The 22,736-nt window shown below is 42.8% G+C and overlaps 1 protein-coding gene across 1 annotated transcript in view; it reads right to left on the bottom strand.

The window, feature by feature from the left end:
• The window catches only part of KIAA1210 (KIAA1210 ortholog), a 42,943-nt gene that overhangs the window by 1,906 nt on the left and 18,301 nt on the right, over positions 1 to 22,736 (bottom strand). The window contains exons 5-11 of the mRNA XM_074392133.1: positions 22,047 to 22,202; positions 13,502 to 13,702; positions 10,659 to 10,767; positions 5,939 to 7,287; positions 5,209 to 5,617; positions 3,205 to 4,662; positions 2,037 to 2,200 (exon numbers count right to left, since the gene is read on the bottom strand). Of these exons, the coding sequence (XP_074248234.1) occupies positions 2,037 to 2,200; positions 3,205 to 4,662; positions 5,209 to 5,617; positions 5,939 to 7,287; positions 10,659 to 10,767; positions 13,502 to 13,702; positions 22,047 to 22,202 (3,846 nt within the window). The remainder of the gene's footprint in view (positions 1 to 2,036; positions 2,201 to 3,204; positions 4,663 to 5,208; positions 5,618 to 5,938; positions 7,288 to 10,658; positions 10,768 to 13,501; positions 13,703 to 22,046; positions 22,203 to 22,736) is intronic.

The following is a 22,736-nucleotide window of genomic DNA, read 5'->3' as shown; positions in this document are numbered from 1 at the left end:
AAGCAGCATTGAGCATTTTTGCTTAACATTTACATTCACAAAACCTAAACTGGCTCAAGTTTACCACCTTTCAGACTAGAAAAAAAGAACTGTCTAACTTTACAAATAGTGTAAGCAGGTTAACAGGAGAATTATTTAACTTGAGAACAACCTTTTCCTTAACACTTTACTAGCACTTAACAGCACGCTAAGTTGCAAACTTAATAGCTTAATAATAGTTGCAAACAAATCTGATCAACTCATTGAAGTGAGTTCCATAAGATTTCTACTTTTCAAAACTAGCTGACATATGACTTGAAGGACTCCTCACATTAGAAAGCAATATAATTGTAGGTCTTTCGAAAATTTTGCAGTTTGTTCTTTTCAAATTAACCTCTTCATAATTGGTCTAAATTAATGAATTTATAAACACTAACTTATCCCTCATGACAAAAGCTTTAACCAGGCTGAGAGCAATTGCCTATAATCCCAACACTTAGTGAGGCCCAGGTGGGAGGATCACTGGAGCCCAGGAGTTCAAGACTGGCCTGGGCAACATAGTGAGCCCCATCTCTACAAAAAATTTAAAAATTAGCTGGACATGGTGGCACACGTCTATAGTGCCTATGGTCACAGCTACTGTGGCGGGGATGAAGGGGAAAGATTGTTTGAGCCTAGGAGGTTGACACTACAGTGGGCTGTGATTGCGCCACTGAGCTTTAATAAAGCTGGGCTTTACCCCCATATGATCCTGCCCCCATGTAAATACTAATGATGAAAAAGAAAAGACCTTTAAAGCAAAGAGTTAAACAGGTCCTCGCATGGTCATTCAACAAATTTAGTAAGCACTTAAAAGTATAGGAACTTAAACATATCTCTTGATATGTGAATTTAGTATGTTTCCTTAAGTCAGTTTTCTGCAGTTTTGATGAGTGGGGAGAAAGGCATCCCATCATGTCTTATCCACATGTGGTAGTTACCTTAGTTCACTACGTCACATTTTTTAACTTACAGGTAGGTGCCACACCAAACCAAATCAATATATAGAAATCCAAACATCAAACACAGAAAGGGAACTTGTGTACTGATATGGAAAAGGGCCTAGAAATAAAATGTTAAATGTAAAAAATAGTATTTATAGTTTGATTCCGTATATATACCGATAGGCATAACATATCTGTAAAGATAGTCAACTCTTACCCCAGTGATTACCTTTAGGTATTTTTTAAGCTATGAGGATGCAAAGGCATATGATACAATGGACTTTGGGAACGCCAGGAGAAAGGGTGGGAAGGGGGCGAAGGATAAAAGACTATGAATTGGGTTACAGTGTATACTTCTCGGGTGATGAGTGCACCAAAATCTCACAAATCACCACTAAATAACTTACTGATGTAAACAAATACTACCTGTTCTCCCAAAACCTATGGAAATAAAAAATTAAAAATATAGTAAAATGACTTACTCCTTATTTCTCAACCAATTTGTGGAACCTTGCTTTAGAATATTGAGGGCAGGACTTGTTTTGTAGATTCTCTCTATATTCATGACTTTGCACAACCTCTCCCCTACTTTTGAGACAGAGTCTCTCTCTGTCATCCAGGCTAGCGTGTAGTGGCGTGATCATGACTCACTACAGCCTCCATCCCTGGGCTCAAGCAATCCTCGCACCTCAGCCTCCCCAGTACCTGGGAATATCAGGGCATGCCATCACACCTGGCTATTTTTTTGTATTTTTAGTAAAGACAGAGTTTTATCATGTTGCCCAGGCCGATCTTGAACTCCTGAGCTCGAGCAATTCACCTGCCTTGGCCTCCCAGAGTGCTGGGATTAAGCAGGAGCCACTGCACCTGGCCTGCACAAACCCTTTAAGAGCGTAAAAGCAGGGCACGTTTGTATAAATGCAAAGCAAGTCTTTTTCCCCGAAGAGTCTCCCTGTCTTGATTAATGCTCCCAAAGAGATGGGGAGCTGCATGTCAGCAAAGTTCCCAAAGGAAGCCTAATCAGTGATTCCAGTGACCTTTTTGGAGTGTTTCCTAGGCTGCCCCAGTTCCTACCCCATATTTAGGCTCCTTAGTTTCAGCCTTGGCTCCAGCTCCGCTCTTGGTTTTCAGCTCTTTCATAGGAATCTGAGCCTTGAAACCCATCTGCTTCTGCTTTGCCATAGTTACCCAAGCTGGCTCTGAGACGGCATAATCTGACTGTTGACCAGCAGGCTTTCCTGAGAAAGGAATGAAAGAAGTTAGAACTGAAGCAAGGCAGGCAGGGTCCTGAACCTGGCTAGGACTTACCCACAATCATATTCCAAATGGGAACTTGTTGCTTGCCAAAGGAAAATAAACAGATATCAAGCAGAGAAGCCCCCCCACTCCACCATTTTGGGCCCACCCTACAGCTTGGCAAGGCAGAAATTCCTTGGGTAGTAAAGAAGCTGACTTAAAAGTGGGCATACTGTCCCTTTATTGGACCTTTCCCTTCCCTTGTCCGTCCCTCTTCCCATCTGCAAATCAGGGCAAGACAACATTTGCCAGGTGGGTTGGGAAAATTCCAAGGAGGCCAGAGGCTCTGGCCATTGATGGCTTTCCTCTAACTCCAAGAAAAATCTTTGAGTATTTATTACTTCATAGTCCCTCGCACAACTGTGTGGTTACATGAGTGTGGTTACAGGAATATAAAAGAGTTCCCCAAGGACAGAGTGTAAAAGTCCAAAGGTTTTGGGAGAATTAGTGCCCCAAAGATTACCTAGTTCTGGATTCTTAGATATTTCAGGTGAGTGAAGAAACATTTGTGGCAAATTAAGATTTCAGGCTGAAAGACTGAACATAATGCTCTGCTAATGAGCTGGCTTCAAAAATCCACATGATGTCAGGGAGGGGCTTAACACATATAAAAGTATTTTAAGAAAAGCATAAAATTCCATCCAAATATAAGGTGTACAGAGGGTGTGGAAGAGAGAATGGGGAGATGGTCATGTGTTTATTATGGAATGTACATGAATGTCCAGAGGGGAACCGTATTGGGAAAGGGAAGACTCACAATTACCTCTGAATCTATTAAACCTAGGATGGGGTGGTATTATGCTCCCAAACCCATAAGCAAGCGCTGTCAAAGCCACAGTTCAGCAAGCAAGGCTGTAACAGACTTTAATGCCTATTCAAGTCTTTGCTTTCCAGTTCTTCTTTCCACTTGGTATCTACTCGCCATCTGGAGAGATAAAAGCCTTACCTGGGGTCTTGCAAGCAGGTTGCTTCTTGGCCATGCTTTCAGATTTTGGCCTGCTCTGTTGCTTCTCTGCAATGTTAGATATTTTGGTGAGGCTCCCTGCAGCATTCAGGAGCCCCTCGGAAGTGCTTCTTCTGATCCTATGCCCCTTACCTACAAAGGATGAAGCTGGGCCCGAGGGCACTGAAGCAAGCTGGGTGAAGTAATCTTGTTTCTCACTCTCACGCTTCTGCAAGGAAGGGACTCTTCTCAGTCGAACTCCAAAAAGGTTTTCAACATGAGCCTGGTTGGATAGGCTTAAATGCTGGTTATTATTTCCATCACCACTCTCATGAACTTCTTCCTTGGAGTAAATGCCCGTAGAAGTGGATGTTTGCCCAGCAGGGGGAATGGTGAACTTCCCAGGTTTGGTAGCAGGGGCCAGGATGCTCTTTATGCGGTTTTTGGAACCTTGGCTGAACTTCCTGGTTTTGTTTGCAAAAGCTTGATCTCTTTGTAGGAACCAGTTGTCAGAATTGCTCTCAAAAATAGATCGCCCAGCACCAGCATCCACAGAACTTGAATGAACCTGTCGCTGGAAAGGGCTACTTGGAGGCAGGTGCTTCTCACTGCTGCTCTGCTTTATAGGTACATTCACTGGGCCCATTAATGACATCCGTGGCTGGACTTGAGACCTATCTGAGACTGGGGAAGAATGTTTGGGAGGCAGCTGCTTTTTAGAATTCCTCCAGTCTTCAGGAGAGCTGGCAGAAACAGAAGAGACTTCTTGCTTACGCTCAAGTTTCCCCAAGGCCTGGGAAAGCTGTCTGGGAGGCAGCTGCTCTTTAGAACTGCTGCACTTCCCAGGAGCACTCCCTGAATATGAGAAAACTTTTTGAACTTCTTGTGGGTCTTCAGGTCTCCCCAAGGACTGTAAAGGGTGCTTCATAGGCAGCATCTTCGAAGCAATGCCTCCCTTAGGATTAGCATTCCCCCAATCTGAAAAAACTTGGTGCTTGACTTTAGGCTTTAACGAAGATTTGGAAGGAAGTTTTGGAGGCAAAGGTGCCACATCACCACCCCTCTTAAGAGCAGAGCTCTCTGAAAAGATCTGCTGTGCCATAAACTTCACGAATGACTGGGTAGGACGCCTGGGAATCAGTGATTTCTTAGAAATGCCTTCAGCAGCTGTGTTCTCTAAACGGAAGGCCATTTCTTGAACTTTAGACCTCGTTAAGTACTGGGTAGGATATTTTGGAGGCAGTGCCGCCCTAGAAATGCCTGCCTCAACAGCAGTGCTCTTGAAATTTGAGGACAGTTGCTGGATTTTATCCCTCACAGTAAACTGGGAAAGAGGTCTGGGAAGCAGCGGCTCCTTAGAAATGTTCCCTTCAACAGGAGTGCTTTCTGGATCTGCAGAGAGTTGATACAGTTGCTCAAATTTAGGGGTCACCCATGGCTGGAAGGTGTATTTGGAAGGTGCCACAGGACTGCTCCATTCTGCAGGAGTGCTCATTGAACCGGAGGAGACTTCTTGCTCTACTGCTGGTCTCAGCAGGGGCTGAGAAGGCTGTCTGGGAGGCCTCAGCTCGGTAGAAGCAGTCCCTTCAGCTGCAGTGCTCTCTGGAGCTGCGGAGACTGGTTGCTCAAATGTAGGGCTCACCTGTGGCTGGAAAGGGCGTCTGGGAGATGTTGGCTCCACAGAGCTGCACATTTCTGCAGAAATGCTCATTGAATCCAAGGAAATTGCTTGCTTGGCTCTTGATCTCATCCTGCGTTGAGAAGGCACTCTGGGAGGCAGTGGATCTGTACAAATGCCCCAGTCAGCAGCAGCAGTCTCTGGACCTGCAAAGACTTCTGCAAAGACTTGTTGCTCAAATGTAGGGATATCGCATGGCTGCAAAGGATGTCTGGGAGGCATCGACTCCATAGAAATGCTCCCATCAGCTGCAGTGCTCTCTGGACCTTCAGATACTTGCCGCTCAAATTTAGGACTCACCCGTGGTTGGAAGGTGTGTCCAGCAGGCATTGGCTCCACAGGACCGCTCCATTCTGCGGAAGTACTCATTGATTCTAGGAACTTAGGCCTCCCGGAGGGCTGGGAAACGCATCTGGGAGGCAGCGGCTCCGCATAAGTGCCTTCCTCAACAGCTGTGCTTTCTGAGACTTGCTGGATTTGAGGATCTGTCAAGGACTGAGGAGAACATCTGGGGAGCAGTGGCTCCGCAGAGATGACTTTCTCAACAGCAATGTCCTCTGAACCGGAGACCATGTTCTGTTGAAATTTAGGGTTCATCAAGGGCTGGGAAAGAAGTTTAGGAGGCAGAGGCTTCCTAGAAACGCTTTCTTCAACAGCCATGCTCTTTGGAGATGAGGCAACTTCCTGCCCCATTTTCGGATTCATCCATAGCTGGAAAGGATGTTTGGGAGGCCTTTGCTCCACAGAAATGCTCCCCTCAACAGCAGCAGTCTCTGGACCTGCAGAGACTTCTTGCTGGACTCCCGGGCTCAGCAGGGGCTGAGAAGACTGGCTGGGTGGCAGGGCCTCCACAGAAGCAGCCTCCTCCATGCTTGTCATTTCTGGACTCGAGGAGCCTTGTTGCTCTGCTTTAGGCCTCATCCGGTGCTTAGAAGGAATTTTGGGAGGCAGAGGTTGCAGAAAAATGCCCCACTCAACAGCAGCACTCTCTGGACCTGTGGAGACATTTTGCTCAGATTTAGGACCCGCCCATGCCTCGAAAGGGCGTCTCGGAGAGACTGGCTCCACGGAACTGCTCCATTTTGTAGAAGTGCCCACTGAACTGGTGCGAACTTGTTGCTGAACAGCAGGACTCATAATGGGCTGAGAAGGGCGTCTGGGAGGCAGCTGCGGCACAGAAGCACTCTGCTCTTCAGGAGTATTCTTTGAAGCTGAGGTGACTTCTCGTTGGTCTTTGGGCTTCTCCAAGGCCTGAGCAGGGTGTCTGAGAGGCAGGTCTTCCTCCGAGCTGCTGCTGCAATCCTCAGAACTGTTATACTTCTCAACATAACTGCTTGAGTCTGTGAAGACTTCATCTTCAGGCTCCTCTAAAGCCTGGGAAGGGCATCTGGGGTCCAGCTCCTCCTCGGAGCTGCTCCAGTCCTCAGCCAAACTTTTTGACTCTGAGGAGACTTTTTGTTCATCTTCAAACTTCCAAGAGGACTGGGAAGAGTGACCACAAGCCGGTTCTTCAGAACCATCCCCCTCCTCAGGAATATTCTCTGAATCTGAGGAGACTTCTTCAGCATCAGGTTTCCTTGAGGACTGAAAAAGGCTTTCGGGAGGCAGACTCTTGGCATAAACATCTCCTTTGGCTGGAGTACCTGTCGTACCCAAAACACTTGCTGTAAAGTCCTGGTGAACATCTCCAGAAGGCTTTTCTTTGCAGATAGTTTGAACACCCTGGGCTGACTCCGTTTGGGATTGGGCCTTTTGTGACTCAGAGCTGAAAGCTTCTTTCTCTTGTGACTGGATACGAGAAGGATCTGTAAACACTTGAGCCTCTGCTGCCACTGAGAGAATGGCCTCCTCTTGGCTTGTAGAAGGGCTTTCCACCATCAATGAAAGAGGAGCTCTGGCTTCTGTCTTCTCAGCTGCAGGAGCCCCATCTTCATGGTATGGTTGTGGATCAATAACCATGGGATCTTTCATGTGTTCAGGTATAGGCTGCGTTGCTGATGCTTTTCTGGATCCGAAATCTATGCCAGCATTTCTCTTTCCCATGTCATCTTTATCTGAAAGCAACCCCTGAGGGGTAGTGGTTTCTGGTTGTGGAGTTGTAGGCTGCTCCATGTTCTCCTTCTCCAAGGATAAGTGCCAGAAAGGCACACTCCCGGCAGTCTTAGCAGTAGGTGAGGATGCAGCTCTATCGCCCAGGCCATGCTCTTCACTGGACTGTTTAAGACTTCTTCCTTTGAATTCACACTCACTCAATCCTGAAACACTTGCTCCTTTTTTTCTCCGTCTTCTTCGAGATGCTGCTGGCAGTGGATGGCCCTGACTCCCAGTAGTGTCAGAGTTTGGAGCCTGGTCTGTTGTCTTCTTGTCATATATCTCAATTTTGTTGCTCTGTTCCTTGCTTGAGGAACCTGCACCCAAAAGAAATAAGAAAAAGAGAAATATGTGTGATTTCAGCTTCCTGAAATAAGAACACTGTGCCCTGGCCCAATGGTACCTAGTTGCTAATGAATTCTCTAGTATGAGGAAGCAGGTATTTGGAAGACAGGGGGCAACTTGGTCACTATTAGGTTTCTGCAGTTGGACATTTTTAAGCCAAAGGGAAATCCTAGTTCCAGGAACTGAGTGCAGGGTTGGCTTATCACATTTTTACCAATAGTCTGGTCCACCATTCGGTGTGAGACACATCAGAAGGCAAATTTTGAACCTGTAACAATGATTGCTTTTGGGGAAACTGACGGGAAAGAGGAATGGAATTTTTTACTTTCTAACTAGCATTTCTATTTTCTACATAATATTTATCTGAACTACTTGAAATTTCATATCATGTGCATGTCTTGCTTTTTTATTTTTAGAAAGATGTCAATGGGAATTATCTGGGAGGCAAGATTATGGCCCCCTTTTCTTCTTTTTTTCTATTCTCTCATATTAAAATAATCCTAGTTGTTTTTATTTCCAAGATGCAGATTGGAGGCATTGTTGGCATGTCTCTCCCACTTAGAAAGACAAAATAACATGTAGAGATTCATGTTGTGAGCTTTTTCCAAGAAGCAAGACAGGAACTTAACAGAAAGACTGAAAGAAACCACAGACCCTTTGAAAGAAGTGTCGGGCAGCAGCCTACACTGTGAACCAGATGAAAACTCCCTGTAGGAGACAGTGCACCTGCCCACAGACCCAGCATATCACTACTACAAACAGCATCTGCGAAAGCCATCACACAAAGATACTCTACAACCAAGGAACTCATACAGAGGGTTCAAAACTGAAAGCACCCAGAGCTGAAACCGGGTGACAATAAACTATAATAATCCATTAAAAAGCAGGCAAAAGACATGAATAAACAATTCTCAAAGATATTCAAATGAACCACAAACATATGAAAACATGCTCAATATCACTAATCATGAGGAAAATGCAAATTGAAACACAATGTGATATCACCTTACCCCAGCCAGAATGGCCATTACTAAAAAGTCAGAAAACAATAGATGTTGGGATGGATGTGATAAAAAGGGAATACTTACACACTGCTGCTGGAAATGCAAATTAGTACAACCTCTATGGAAAACAGTATGGAGATTCCCCAAAGAACTAAAAATGGATCTATGACTCAATCCAGTCATCTCACTACTGGGTATCTACCCAATGGAAAAGAAGTCATTATATCAAAAAGACACCTGCACACGTATGTTTATAAGATATGGAATCAACCTAAGTGCCCATCAACCTATGAGTAGATAAAGAAAATGCGATATATATATATATATATATATATATATATATATACACACACACACACACACACACACACAAACACACACACATATATATATACACACGCATATATATATATATATATATATATATATATATATATATACACATACATACAATGAAATACTAACCAGGCATAAAAAAGAATGAAATAATGTCTTTTGCAGCAACTTGGATGAAACTGGAGGCCAGTATTCTAAGTGAGGTAACCCAGGAATCGAAAACCAAATACCACAGGTTCTCTTTTATAAATGGGAGCTAAGCTATAAGTAAACAAAGGCATACGTGAGTGGTATAATGGACATTGGAGACTCGGACAGGGAGGAGGGCGTGAGAGAGATGAGGGATGAAAAACTACATACTGGGAACAACATACATTACTAGGGTGACAGGTACACTAAAATTCTAAACTTCACCACTATACAATTCATTCATGTAACCAAAATCCACTTGTATCCCAAAAGCTATTGAAAGAAAAATTTTTTAAAAATCAAGTATGTAATACGCATGCAAAGAAATTCTCGGAATGCCTTAGCAATTGCATTGGTCCATCGGCTTCAGGTCAAGCACAAGGTCATAGTTGTACAGATTGCTCCCCTCCTTTCTTGTAGTACTTTTCTAAGAAACTCAATTTGGCCCCTTGCTGCCTTTCTTTACTCACTATCTGCTACATCCCTAGCTCCATCTAATGGTTTCATATCCAGCATACAGCGCTGAGCATAAATGATTGTGCTCCAAACCACCTCCATGATATGGAAAATCAACTAAAGTATCTGCCCCCACGGATACTGGCTCAGTTCTATCCTCTGTGTGTAAAAAAGACAACCATTAAAACATAAATCTCAAAAAGATAAAAGAGTACTAATTTGATCTTTTTTTTTTCTGGAGAGTTTTGTGGTTTTCTTAGTTTTCAAGGGAAAATGTGCTTAGGAATATCCTGTCTTTGAACCTACATGTGAAATCCTTTGTGGCAAAAAAACGTGACATAACTTTCAACTTAATTTGAGGAACTGGAATTTTTATCAAATATTGCTTGAAATTAGCTTGCCATCAGTTGGAGCCAACATTGACATATGCACACACATAAACAGAGAGCTTTTCACTCTGGTGGTATTTTTTGTTTGGGAATTTGATAGGTGTTGGCTGCCAAGGACATCTGTCTGCAGCTGCCCAAACCCTCTTTGTCCGTGGATGTGGGCAATAGTCTCATTATTAACACGGACATTTTCGCTCTACAGGAAGAGAAAGACAACTTTTTAAAAATGATTTTTTGGCCAATTCTGTTATTCCTTTCTGGTTCTGTTGCTGAGGGGGATTGCTAAAGGGGAAATCACTGGCTGTCCTCTCACATCTGGGCTCACTGAGGAACTCAGCATGTACATTACCCCCAGAGAAGATGAAATAAATTTATAAACAAAACACCTCTCTTGTTGGAAATTCATTTAGATAAAATAAGAATCCAGGTATGCTGACACAAGAGCAGAAAATCAAACACTGCATGTTCTCACTCATAGGCGGGTGTTGAACAATGAGAACACATGGACACAGGGAGGGGAGCACTACACACTGGGGTCTGTTGAGGGGAAACGGGGGAGGGACGGGGGGATGGGGAGGTGGGAAGAGATAGCATGGGGAGAAATGACAGATACAGGTGAGGGGACAGAAGACAGCAAACCACACTGCCATATGTGTGTACCTATGCAACAATCTTGCATGTTCTTCACATGTACCCCAAAACCTAAAATGCAATAAAAAAAAATAAAAAATAAAAAAAAAAGAATCCGGGTATGATCCTTTACCTGAACCCCACACAAGTGGCAATTATATTACTTTGGCAGTTTAGAGGGAGAAGCCTGGACCATATTATCTGCATCTTAAATTGAAAGCTCTCTGAGGACCAAGGACAGCAGTCTCGGGTAATTCTTGGGTATAGCTCCTATCAACATAGCACTGTGTGATGTAGTCTGTCATACATGTTTCTGGGTGAGGGTAAAAATATGCTAACCTGCACTGTCCGTACCCAGCTTCTTTTGGTCAGTTTCTTTTGGTTTGGTTACACTCTTTTCTTCTCCAGAAACCAATGGAAGGTTTGGCTCCTCCTGATTTGGTTTTACCTGAAACAGGAAAAGAACGAGCTTGAATCCTACTGAAGTGCTTTCCAACCACTCCTATATGGTTGCCAAAAAAAAAAAAAAAAAAATCAGGAAAAAATTTCTTGATGCTGAGCATGTAACAATACCTTAAAAGATGGAAGTTATTTCAGTGGAGATATTTCCAGCAATTTCTTAATGGAATAGTTTCCACGAAGAGATTCCTGGGGATCATTTTACCTATTGGAAGTGGTTCATCCAGGTTTGGAGTTTCTAATCTCTGAATGACACACTACAGGGATCTCTCTAAAACACCCTGGAAACTACTGAACCACACTAGAAGGCCTGGAATCCGAAAATGGGGTCGTTGGGGCTGACAATGATCATGCCCTTGGCCATAATGGGATTCTCAGATTTGCTTCACCAGACCTGTGAGCCAAATTCAAATCCTGTTTTGCTTCTTTTCAGGGAATTTAATGAAAGCATGAATTATCTCTTTCCAGATCAAACGAAGAAAGAGAATTAGGGTTTTGTTGGGAGGAAAAGGAGAAAAAGCTGAAGGGTTCAGCCCTTACATTGGATGGGGTGAAGTTGGTTTAGTATAAATAAGGTTTCCTGATAATTAGAATACAGCTCTGGAAATGTCAGCATAGCACTGCACTGAACAGTGTATGGAATTTGCTTAGTGTAAGCCTTTATGGCATGCATGAAAAGACAAACATACAACTCTTGACACTCCCACTCAAAGCGCCTGTGCAAACAGACACAGCTCATAATTATTTATTTTTGAGCCAATGTGGTCAGATTGGCCTGGATTCAGGATCTCTTCATCATTTACTTGCTGCGTGACCTTGGGCAAGTTATTCTCTGAATCACTGTGTCTACATCAATAAATAAGAGACTAGGAAAAACCTCCTGTGGGATTTGCAGATCTAATAAATTCCAGAGCAGGGAGAAAGTGGTAGTAGTCCCTGTATCATAAATGATCTTGGATCTTTTTATATTCATCCACATGTCAGGGAGAGCGTCACAGGGAAGAAGTGGATGTCCTGGCCTTCTCAGAGGGTGATGCCCAGGCCTTTTCTCAACTAGGCTATACAGAAAGAAGAAACTTAGAAGGATCATACCGTTTCCCTCAGCCAAACTTCCCCATCTCCCAGGTCTGTGGTGAGGTATTCAGGGGATAATGCATGTATGGGGTTTGGCACCTAGTAGTTGGTCACCCCTTATTTGACACCAAACTAAGAAGATACTCTCAAGGCCACCAGAGGGCTTCCCTCTGCCCGCTCCCCCTGCTCCTCCACCTGTCCTTTCAACTCATATTTTGTGTACTACCTAAAGTGAAATTGAAATGCCTAAGCTAGAGGCAAGATGGTGGGATGAAAAATGTGCTCAGCTAGAAGTCAGAAGACCGGATTCTGGCCCCAGCTCTCCCACCACATGGGTGTTTGACTGTGGGTAAGTATCTGAAATTATTTGTGCTTTAATGTCCTTCCCTGTAAAATGTTTGTACTATACAATCTGTTAGTCTCTTTACCTTTGATTTACAGTCTCTTACTTTCAGACCAGAATCACTGGCAAATTCAGTTTTTGATAAAAGTGAATTTTGTAGCCAACGGACACATCCCTTTAAACACTGACATTTTTTAATCCTTAACTTTTTTTTTTTGAGTCGGAGTTTTGCTTGTTGCCCATACTATAGTGCAATGGTGTAATCTTAGCTCACTGCAACCTCCACCTCCCAGGTTCAAGCGATTCTCCTGCCTCAGCCTCCTGAGTAGCTGGGGCTACAGGCGTGCACCACCACTCCTGGCTAATTTTGTATTTTTAGTAGATATAGGGTTTCTCCATGTTGGTCAGGCCAGTCTCGAACTCCTGACCTCACATGATCAGCCCACCTCGGCCTCCCAAAGTGCTGGGATTGCAGGCATGAGCCATCATGCCCAGCCCTAATCCTTAACCTTTACTAAAAGCCTTTTCTAAAAGCATTATTTCTCTCTGTTTTTAATTAAACAGGGATCACAAAACATAATCTACTTTTTCTAGATGACTTGGACAAATAATTAAATGATCTATTACCCTGGACTGTGACATAGCGTGGCCCTGAAGGACCTATTGAAGTGGGCAAGGTTCTTGAGCTCCTATATTAAATGGCCCCAGATTGTTTCTGTCATTCTCTCTGCTCTCAGCTGTCGCTCTCGTTGCTGTCAGGTGTGAGTCTAATCTGTGGCCATGTTTTTTACACAGTAGGTCTGCTTTTTAGAAAGTCACATGACATCTATTCGGAGATCTTTGGAGGGGTTAACAACTAAGTTCTGGATGTTTGGAGTTGCTGAAAGCTTGACCTCCAAATAAGTGGAATGGTGCTGCAATTTGTAACTCATGGATCTTATCCGATTAATAACTGAAAGAATCCTGATCTGGGGTAGGGTTGAATATTCTCTACAAATAGAGCTGAGTGAACTTTCGGATGCTAAGCCAATAAGCAGTTGATGGGGGTTTAAATCATTCACTGTTTCTGCTTCCTTTTAGTCCCTTCTAATATAAAGTTCCACATGGATAGGAAACACACCCAATAGATGCAAGCTTGCTCACCCTGCTGGGGTTGTCAAGCTTAGGACAGTGCCCTTGACCTTGCCAATCTTACTTAGGGCATGGGTCTCCTACACCATACTCTTTTCCTAGTAGTAGTTTGCAAAAATTGGAACTTATATTTTCTTATACAGGGGTTTAGTGCCCTGTCTCTTGAACGACTTACAATCGCTTGAAGGTTCTTCTTCTTTTGCTTGCGGGGATTTAAAGCCATCTTGTGGCGAGCAGCTGAAGAATCCAAACAGCCCTCGGTGGTGGCTGGGGTGCTGAAACCAACGGGCAGCGGGGTGCTGCTGGTAGAGGAAACTGTGGCAAATGCAGTCAAGGACTGTGAGCAGTCAGGTCCAGGTAGTAACTCAGAGAAGCTCTGAAGAAGGTGAGAGAAAACAGACGAGTCAACCATATGCTGTTACTGGTCTCAAAAGTTGGAAATTCTTCTGACTGAAGAATTCCTAAAGAAGAAATTCCTCATGAACTATTGTCCCCCTTTCCTACATTTCCGGTCAATAGGCTTATTCATTATTGGTAAGCTGGTTTCCTTGCAGATAAAAACAAGAAACAGGAAGAAGTTTGGGTTACTCCCCTGCTTAGAAAGCTTTCAGGGGCACCCCACTGTCCTCGAGAGCAGAACACAACCACTTAATTGCGTTTGCAAGATCAGAGGGGTTGCATGTTCTCTTGTCCTAGATCCCCTTCTTATCAACAGGACATCGGGCTGGGGTGAGAGGCGCAACTGGTATCAGTGAAACCCAGCAGAGCTCTGGGATTTCTACATTGGAGGGTTGGGTTGAGGGAGAAAAATCAGGTTGGAAGAAGGCCTGTCTGCAAGCTGCGTTTTCAAAGCGAGCGCACTACCTTTTATTTATATTGACAGTTCATGGGTGCAAGACTGATGGGAGGACCCTCAGGAATTGAATGCTCCAACCTCCAGTGGGATAGGTATGGAGCCCGTAACCCTGTCCTCATTATGGCTGCCCTCCATATCACCATACTGTTTGGTTCTGGGACACTTAGTTGAATTCCTCTGTAGGACCTTCAAAACAGTCTCCTCTGGGCTTCTGGACATAGTATTTTCCATACCTCGAAGAGCCTCCCCAGCGCTCTTTCCGTTTCTAAGAAGATTCCGATTTCTGTTAGCAGAAGACCCTTTGAAGATCAGCTGATAAACTGTCTCTGCTAGATACTAGTAGCAAATTATATAATTTAGCAAGTAGACAGAATTTCCATTTGTGTTTACCCACTATGTTCTCTTCAGACTAGTTTTGCACACTGCCAGGGATCCCCTTGGTACTTGGATGTTGCACATGTCTTTACGATTCCCACCACTGTTGTACGCTGATGCAGTGATAACCTGAGCTACTATCTTGGTTATGAAGATGGCAGTGTAATTCCAGTGCCTGGGGACTTAACACAGAGCTAATGGGCCAGGCAGATGACAAATCCCGCAGACCATTCTGCTTGGGATTCAGGGAGAAGACAGAGAAATAGTACAGTTGCCTTTTATGGGATCAATCAAAATTAAGATTGATCCGAAGATTTCTTTAACTTCTTTATGCCATTTTCATCCATGAATTTATATACTGCCTCTTCCTGATATTGTCTAGTTAGATTATGTTATCTACTGGAAAAATAAATTTAATATCAGTGTATAGAGTAAAAGCTCTTCTTTTATTGTTCTGGATGTCTTCCCTACTTCAGAGCAGTGTCAGAGGTCTGGTCTTTTAAGGCTGGAGGATAACATCGATGCTCCCGAGAGCCTCACATGATCTGTGTTCCTTTTGTCCCTGACCAAATTACCAGCCGTTTCCTGCTGCAGACACACTGCTGGCCTGCTGTTCTTCAAGTACTTCAGGCATGCTCTGCCCTCAGGGCCATTGTGCCTGCTGTTCCCTCTGCTGGGCATGCTCTTTCCCCGTGTTCGTGTGGCTAGCTCCCCTACTTCTTTCAGGTTTTGATTCAAAAGCCACCTTTTCATGGCCGGGTGTGGTGGCTCACACCTGTAATCTCAGCACTTTGGGAGGCTGAGGTACACAGAGCACCTGAGATCAGGAGTTTGAGACCAGCCTGGCCAGCATGGTGAAATTCTGTCTCTACAAAAAATACAAAAATTAGCTTGGTTTGGTGGTGGACACCTGTAATCTCAACTACTCAGGAGGCTGAGACAGGAGAATCACTTGAACCTGGGAGGCAGAGGTCACAGTGAGCCGAGATTGCCCCACTGCACTCCAGTCTGGGCAACAGAGCAAGAAACTGGAGTCTCGGCAAATACGTTGGAACACTGACACTCTGCAGCTGGGAGGGCGCAGCTTCCAGAGGTCTTAGCTAACCTCCACCTTTTCAGTTATGTCTTCCATGGCCAATCTATTTAAAATGTCTCAGCCACTTCATATTCTCTTCCCTGCATTGTTTTTCTCCTTGTCACTTTTCTCGGTGGCTGACATATTATGTTTTCCTTATTTAGCTTGCTTATTGTCCATGTCCCCCATTACCATATAAACTTTATGAAGAAGGTTTGTATCTGTTCTATGTATTACTGTATTGATGACACAGTACCTCCAACTGTGCTTAGTACATAGTAGTTGCTCAAAACATGTTTTTTTTTTTTTTTTTTAACTTGGGACTTGATTATGTTAAAGGCTTCCACCAGAAGTTGCCTTTTTGAGATGTCATCAGAGCAAGCTCCTCTGTTGCCTGTATCGCTTTAGTTATTCTTTCTGAGGCCTCACTAGCTCCAGTCAAAGATAGAAGGAGAAAGACAAGGTGATCTATGAATCAGCAAACCTTAAAAAAACACCCTACAACTTGCTTTGCATGAAAGCCAACTTACAATGCCCATGTGGCAAGTAAATACACATTTAATAAATATAAAAACTTTTCAATTCAGTTGGCATCCCAGACCTTGTGGCATAAACACTACAGATAAAGCATTGTTTACTTTCGTGAAGCTAATTATATAGCGTAACAGAAAAATCAGGCTCAGCAAAACTCTGGCAGTTTCTAGATTGGATATGTGCAGGACAGTTTATCTGTTCCCAATCACAGCCTAAGCCAAGAGTCCACCAAACTTAATAGCAGCCAATGATCTCCCAGTGTTAGCTTGACTCTCATTAAGCAATCTGTATCTGTAGACATCAGTCTAAACACAGACCCACATCTATTCTCAAACCGGGGCTGAAAATTGAAGAGCAAAGCCATCAAGCATTCTCCTCATCTTACTATGGAGCTCAAGATCAGACACGTGATTTAAAACAGTCTGAAGAGGATCTCTGTTGTTAGGTTTAGAGTATGTTATGTGGGTATAGATTATGTGTATATGTTATGACTTCTCTTAACTCACCAGTGAATTAAATGAACTATTTATACACTCTGGAAGTCTATGCAGTATTCCTCAATGTATGGTCTGGAATCCCCCAGTACCAAAATCACCTGGAATGAGTGTTGGAAAAGCGCATTTGGGGGACATATCAAGACCTAATGAGTAAGAATATCAGAGGAAAGGCTTTGGAATAGCCTTAACAGGGTTTCCAAATGAGTCTTCCAGGAGCCAAAATTGAAAACCACTGCCTAGTCCTCTCGCGTGAAGAGAAAGGCTCCTATTTTCAAATATGACTACAGCAAGTCCAGGAATAATCCCAGCAGCTGCCTTAGAACAGGAGTCAGAAATATCTTTTGGGAAGTGTGGTTCCTTCTTAGGCCTTCTTAGGGCCTCTTTCCCTCAGCTCTACTGGTTAACAGCAACCTAGAAAAGTTACCACAGGAGCCAACCACAGGATTCTATGAGTTGCCCAGGAAAAGCAAATAGAATCCCTTCCTGGCGGAATTCTGAAAGAAAACTGGATGGACAAAGTGGGACAGCGCTCTTGCCTTTTCCTTCCTTGCTCCCCCCACAACGCCATTCCTCCTTTTATGCACTCTGACAGCCGACATACCAACATGCCCTGTCTGAACCCAATATGCGTATTAATTTTTCGTTTGTATACATTTAAGGGGTATAAGCGTAGCTGGTTACACGGATATATTGCGTAGAAGTGAAGTCTGAGCTTTTACCATAACCATCACCCAAATAATATACATTGTACTCATGAAGTGATTTGACATCCCTCACGCTTCTCCCTCCTTCCCTCCCTTTCAAAGCTCTAATGCTCATTTTCCACACTCTCTGTCCACTGTGTACACATTATTTAGCTCCCACTTTTAAGGGAGAACATGTGGTCAATTATGCATATTATTAAGTAAGGCTGAGATGTTTCCATTTCTTCTCCTATGTTTTAGAGGGAGTTTAACACAGACATCTTCAGATTAATATCTGGAATTAATGGGCTCCTCGTGCCTCAACATCTGGAAGATGTGCCTGGCCAGGTACCTATTAATCCAGAATCTTCTTAGAGAAGGAATCTGGGTTAGACCTTGGGCCAGGGAAAAGGATTCTTCAGCACTGGTCGGTAGGGAGCTGAATACTCTTTTGCTGTTAGCTGGGATAAGGGCAGCTCTTTGGAAAATAAAAACATATTTTCACTTCTTTTTTGCCTTCTGTCAAGTTTCTAGACCCAGTGCAAAGCAGTTTAGTCAATAACGCACATTTTGGTAGTCCTTTTAATGGTTTCTTTTTCTGTTGTGTGATGCTAGGGTTTTCTCCTTTTGAGCAGGGAGAGAGAGCAGTTTGACTGTCTTCTTGGAACAAAGGAAAGCTCTGATTGTAATGTCTGAAATAAGAGGATTACCAGGGGGCTGTGGAGGTCCAGGTTCCATCAAGCATTTGGTCCATAAAGCTGTCACTCTGGGAAAAAAATACACTCAGACTGACACTAGGATGCCGGGGAGCTGGGTTCTATGTGAGTCAAAAGCTAAAAGAAAGTTGTCTTTGGAATAGCTCCACAAGAAGCAACTTTTGTTGGGAAAAGTGGTTCTTGGTGGGAGACTTCTGCACCAAGAGGTACTGGCACAGGGTGAGACCCAATAATGGCTAAGATTTTAATTCCCTGGGTGTGGCAAAGTGGCTTCTGTGCCCATTCCTGAGATTTCCTGCACAGCTGCTGCTTAACTCAAAATCTCTGTTACTTAAAAGCTGTCGCGGTCAATATTTTTGCCAACTTGAAAGTTCTTGGAGGTGGAATTTCTGATATTCCCTGTACCCCTCTTCTATCGCAATCTCTTCAGTTTCTTGAATGAGAGAGACTTTCTCTTCATTTCTAGTATAGAGAATAAGAACATGGACTTTGAAACCAAACAGGCCTGAATATGACATCCTAGCTATACCATTTATTGGCTGTCTGACCTTGAGCAAGTTCCCTAACCCTTTTGAGCCTCAGTTTTCATGTCTGTAAAATGGGAATAATCATAATGCATACCTTGGCTCGTTGTTGTAAAGATTAAATAAAATGATACATGGAAAGTGCTTAACACACTGCCTGTTACATAAGAAAGTTTTGATAAATGTTAGCTGCTGTTGCTATTGCTGAGCATTGGTTATACAAAGTCAGAGGACTGCTAGAAGCCACGTAGTTCAGTGAAAGTGCTATAGATTTGATCAGGAGTCCTGGAATCAAGCTCCAGCTCTATCTTTGATTGGCTCTCTGGCTTTGGCCAAGTCACTTCACTGCTCTGAACCTCAACTTTTTTCATCTATAATGGGAATCTTTCCTAGCTGCTTTACAGAGTTATTGAGAGAATCAAATGTAACTATACATGGAAAATCACTTTGAAAGTTGTACATTTGTATACAGTCATGGGGAGGGAGCATATGTTCTCCTTTGATGTATGAGAAGATTTTAAAATTTAAATTTTCTGTTATTTTAGAGACAGAGTCTCACTACATTGCCCAGGTGGAAGTATGGTGGCTACACACAGGCATGATCATGGTGCACCACAGCCTCGAGTTCCCAACCTCAAGTGATCCTCCTGCCTCAGCCTCCCAAGTAGCTGGGACTACAGGCTTATGCAGCAGAGGATTGCTTTAAAAAAATTGTTCTGGGCTTTGGAGACTTATTTGTATTTCATGCTGGGGAATTACAGAGTAGCCACCCAGATAAAGCATGAGATATTATAAAAAGAGGCAAACTTGCAGCACTCTAAATTAACTCTTTGTTAGCCAATTCAATGGAATAACTTAACCCCCAATATGTTAAATACCAGCATTTATCCTGCAATGTGACTGAGGCCAGGGAATTTAATCAGCTCAAACTTTAAGCTTTAAGAATTTTATCCTGACAATGTATATTGATAGCTTATCTTCACAGGTGTGGGACAAAGGACAAAACTCAAACTCATCCCTCTGCTCACCTGAGACAAATGCATATTTGTTTGCTTCTGCTGATGTAAAAATGCAGATTCACTGAGGAAGATGAAGGCATAAGTGACCATTCCTTTATCCCTTCTCACATGTAAATTGTGTATTGAGTGAAAGGCTGATCAAAGACTCAAAAAAATGCAACCATTTGTCTCTTATCTTCCCACAACTTTTAAAAATGTGTTCCTCTCTCCCCAATATCCACCTTTTCCCCTTTAAATATCGAAGCCCTCAAAATCATCTTTGGAGAAAGGCACAGAACTGTTTCCCAGGTGCGCATCCTTAACCTTGGCAAAATAAAATTTCCAAATTGATTCTGACCTGTCTCAGACACTTTTCTGGTTTACAAACTCAACAGCAAAAAGACAAGTAACTCAATTAATAAATGGATAAAGGAGAAATAGATATTTCTCCAAAGAAGATACACAAATGGCTAATAAGCACATGAAAAGATATTTAACATCATTATTTACTAGAGAAATGCAAATCAAAACCACAATGAGATACTACTTCACACCCACAAACATGACTATAATTTTTTTTTTTTTTTTTTTTTTTTGAGATGGAGTCTTGCTCTGTTGCCAGGCTGGAGCACAGTGGCACAATCTCGGCTCACTGTAACCTCCACCTCCCGGGTTCAAGTGATTCTTCCGCCTTAGCCTCCCGAGTAGCTGGGACTACAGGCTCGTGCTACCACACCCAGCTAATTTTTTTGTATTTTTAGTAGAGACAGGGTTTCACCATGTTGGCCAGGATGGTCTCGATCTCTTGACCTCATGATCTGCCCACCTCGGCCTCCCAAAATGCTGGGATTACAGGCGTGAGCCACCACGCCTGGTCAACTATAATTTTTTTAAAAACGAACCTAAGAAGTGTTGGCCAGGATGTGGAGAGATTGGAACTCTCATAAATTGCTAGTGGGAATGTAATGTAAGATGGTGTAGCTGTTGAGGAAAACAGTTTGGTAGTTCCTCAAAAAGTTAAACATAGAATTACCATATGACCCAGCAATTCCACTCCTAGGTATATACCCAAAAGAATGGAAAACAGGTGTTCAAACAAAAATGTGTATGCGAATGTTCATAGCAGCACCATTCACAATATCCAAAAGGTAGATAGTACACAAGTGTCCATCAATGGATGAATAGCTAAACAAAATGTGGTACATCCATATAATGAAGTATTATTCAGCCATAAATTGAAATGAAGTACCGATAAATGTCACAACATGGATGACCCTCAAACACATTGTGCTAAGTGAAAGAAGCCAGCACAAAGGCCACATAACATATTGTATGATTCCATTTATATGAAATATCCAGAGTAGGCAAGTACAGAGATAGAAAGCAGAATAGTTGTCGTCAGGGGCTGATGGGCGATACAAATGGTGAATGACTGCTTAAAAGGAACTGGGCTTCCATTTGGGATAACCAAACAGGTTCTGATCCTTGATAGTGGTGATGATTGCATAACATTGTGAATGTATGTAGTGTCACTGAATTGTATACTTTAAGATGGCTAACATGGTAAATTTTACATGATCTGTATTTTAGTACAATAAAAAATGCCATCTAATTCAATCCTTCCACTAATTCAGACTATACATCCCAATTCATCTGATTTAGTGGCATTCTGCAGAAAATCCTTGTAGTCACAGCCCAGATTCATAAAACAATAAGCATTCACCCACCTACTACCAGTCTGTGCTTTAACTTTGGTTTTAACCTAATTTGTTTCTTTGTGGACATATCTAACCGAGCGCTGATTCACTTCATAGGATCTTTTAACAACAAAATGGAGTTTTGTTCTGACTGGCCAATTCTCTTCATTATAAATTAGGTTTCTGTTTACTTTTTATTTCCAAAGGTTAATCATTCTAAACTTTACTTCACTCTAAGAGCCCTTTCAAGTTCACAAACAACCAATTCAATTAAACACACATTAGTTTAAGAATGGAAGTGTTTATATGGGCACATGCTACTAATTTGCTGATTGATATTATCTGGTTGACAAACTTAGACATATGAAATAGACACATTGCCCTCTCATGTGTCAACTGATTCTTCACGTGAATATGTTATCAAATAATATTATATGCCCTAACCACTAATATTTTTTGGATTTCAAAGTGTAGAGACTATGCTTCAGTAAAAACCTCTATTTTTATCTTCATGAAATACTCAAAACATCTGCAAACTATTACTGCTTCCAAAATACTATCTTCCATTGTTTATACGTTAAAGTTATGATTATTTGGTTTGTAGAATTGGATGGAAAACCACCATGCAAATCAAAAGCTAAGAATGTCAGCTCCTTCCCCAATCATCCCCCTAGTGGTGAGCTCCAGCGAGAATGAAGAACACAAGAAGAAATTATGCTTCTGATCTGTGAGCCCCCCTCCTTACCTGCCCCTTAATATACTCACCTGAGTCGCTGTCAAAATCTCATGTGGTAAAGCCTTCTTTTGTGGATTCTTAGGTGACTCATCATCGATAGAAATTTCTACCAAGTCCTTAGAAGTTGGGTCAGATCGGATAACAGGTGGGATGACGCTGAGTCGGCGTCGGCGCGATGGTGGGTTCTGTCAAGAGGGAGAATAGAAGGAACAAGTTAAAACTTGTGCATTCGCTCCCAAATTAGTGGTTTTCTCTTATTCTTTAATAAGAGAAAGAAGGCCGGGTGTGGTGGTGCACACCTGTAATCCCATCACTTTGGGAGGCTGAGGTGGGCAGATTATGATGTCAAGTGATCAAGACCATCCTGGCCAACATGATGAAACCCTGTTTCTATTCAAAATACAAAAATTAGCTGGGTGTGGTGGTGCGTGCCTGTAGTCCCAGCTGCTCGGGAGGCTGAGGCAGGAGAATCGCTTGAATCCGGGAGGTGGAGATTGCAGTGAGCCGAGATCACACCACTGCACTCCAGTCTGGTGACAGAGCGAGACTCCATCTCAAAATAAAATAAAATAAGAGAAAGGAATCAAAAGTTTTTTGAAGACTAAGAATCCAAAGTGGAAAAAAATAAACCCAGGGAAGAATTTTCTACCTCCTTGCCTTTATTTCTGGTACATATTCAAACCAAAGACTAGTAGCTTTGATTTCCTCTCTGGGGTGCG

The sequence above is a fragment of the Saimiri boliviensis genome, chromosome X (assembly GCF_048565385.1).
Source record: "Saimiri boliviensis isolate mSaiBol1 chromosome X, mSaiBol1.pri, whole genome shotgun sequence".
Classification (NCBI taxonomy): Eukaryota; Metazoa; Chordata; class Mammalia; order Primates; family Cebidae; genus Saimiri; species Saimiri boliviensis.
This window is presented reverse-complemented; position numbering and strand designations above follow the sequence as displayed.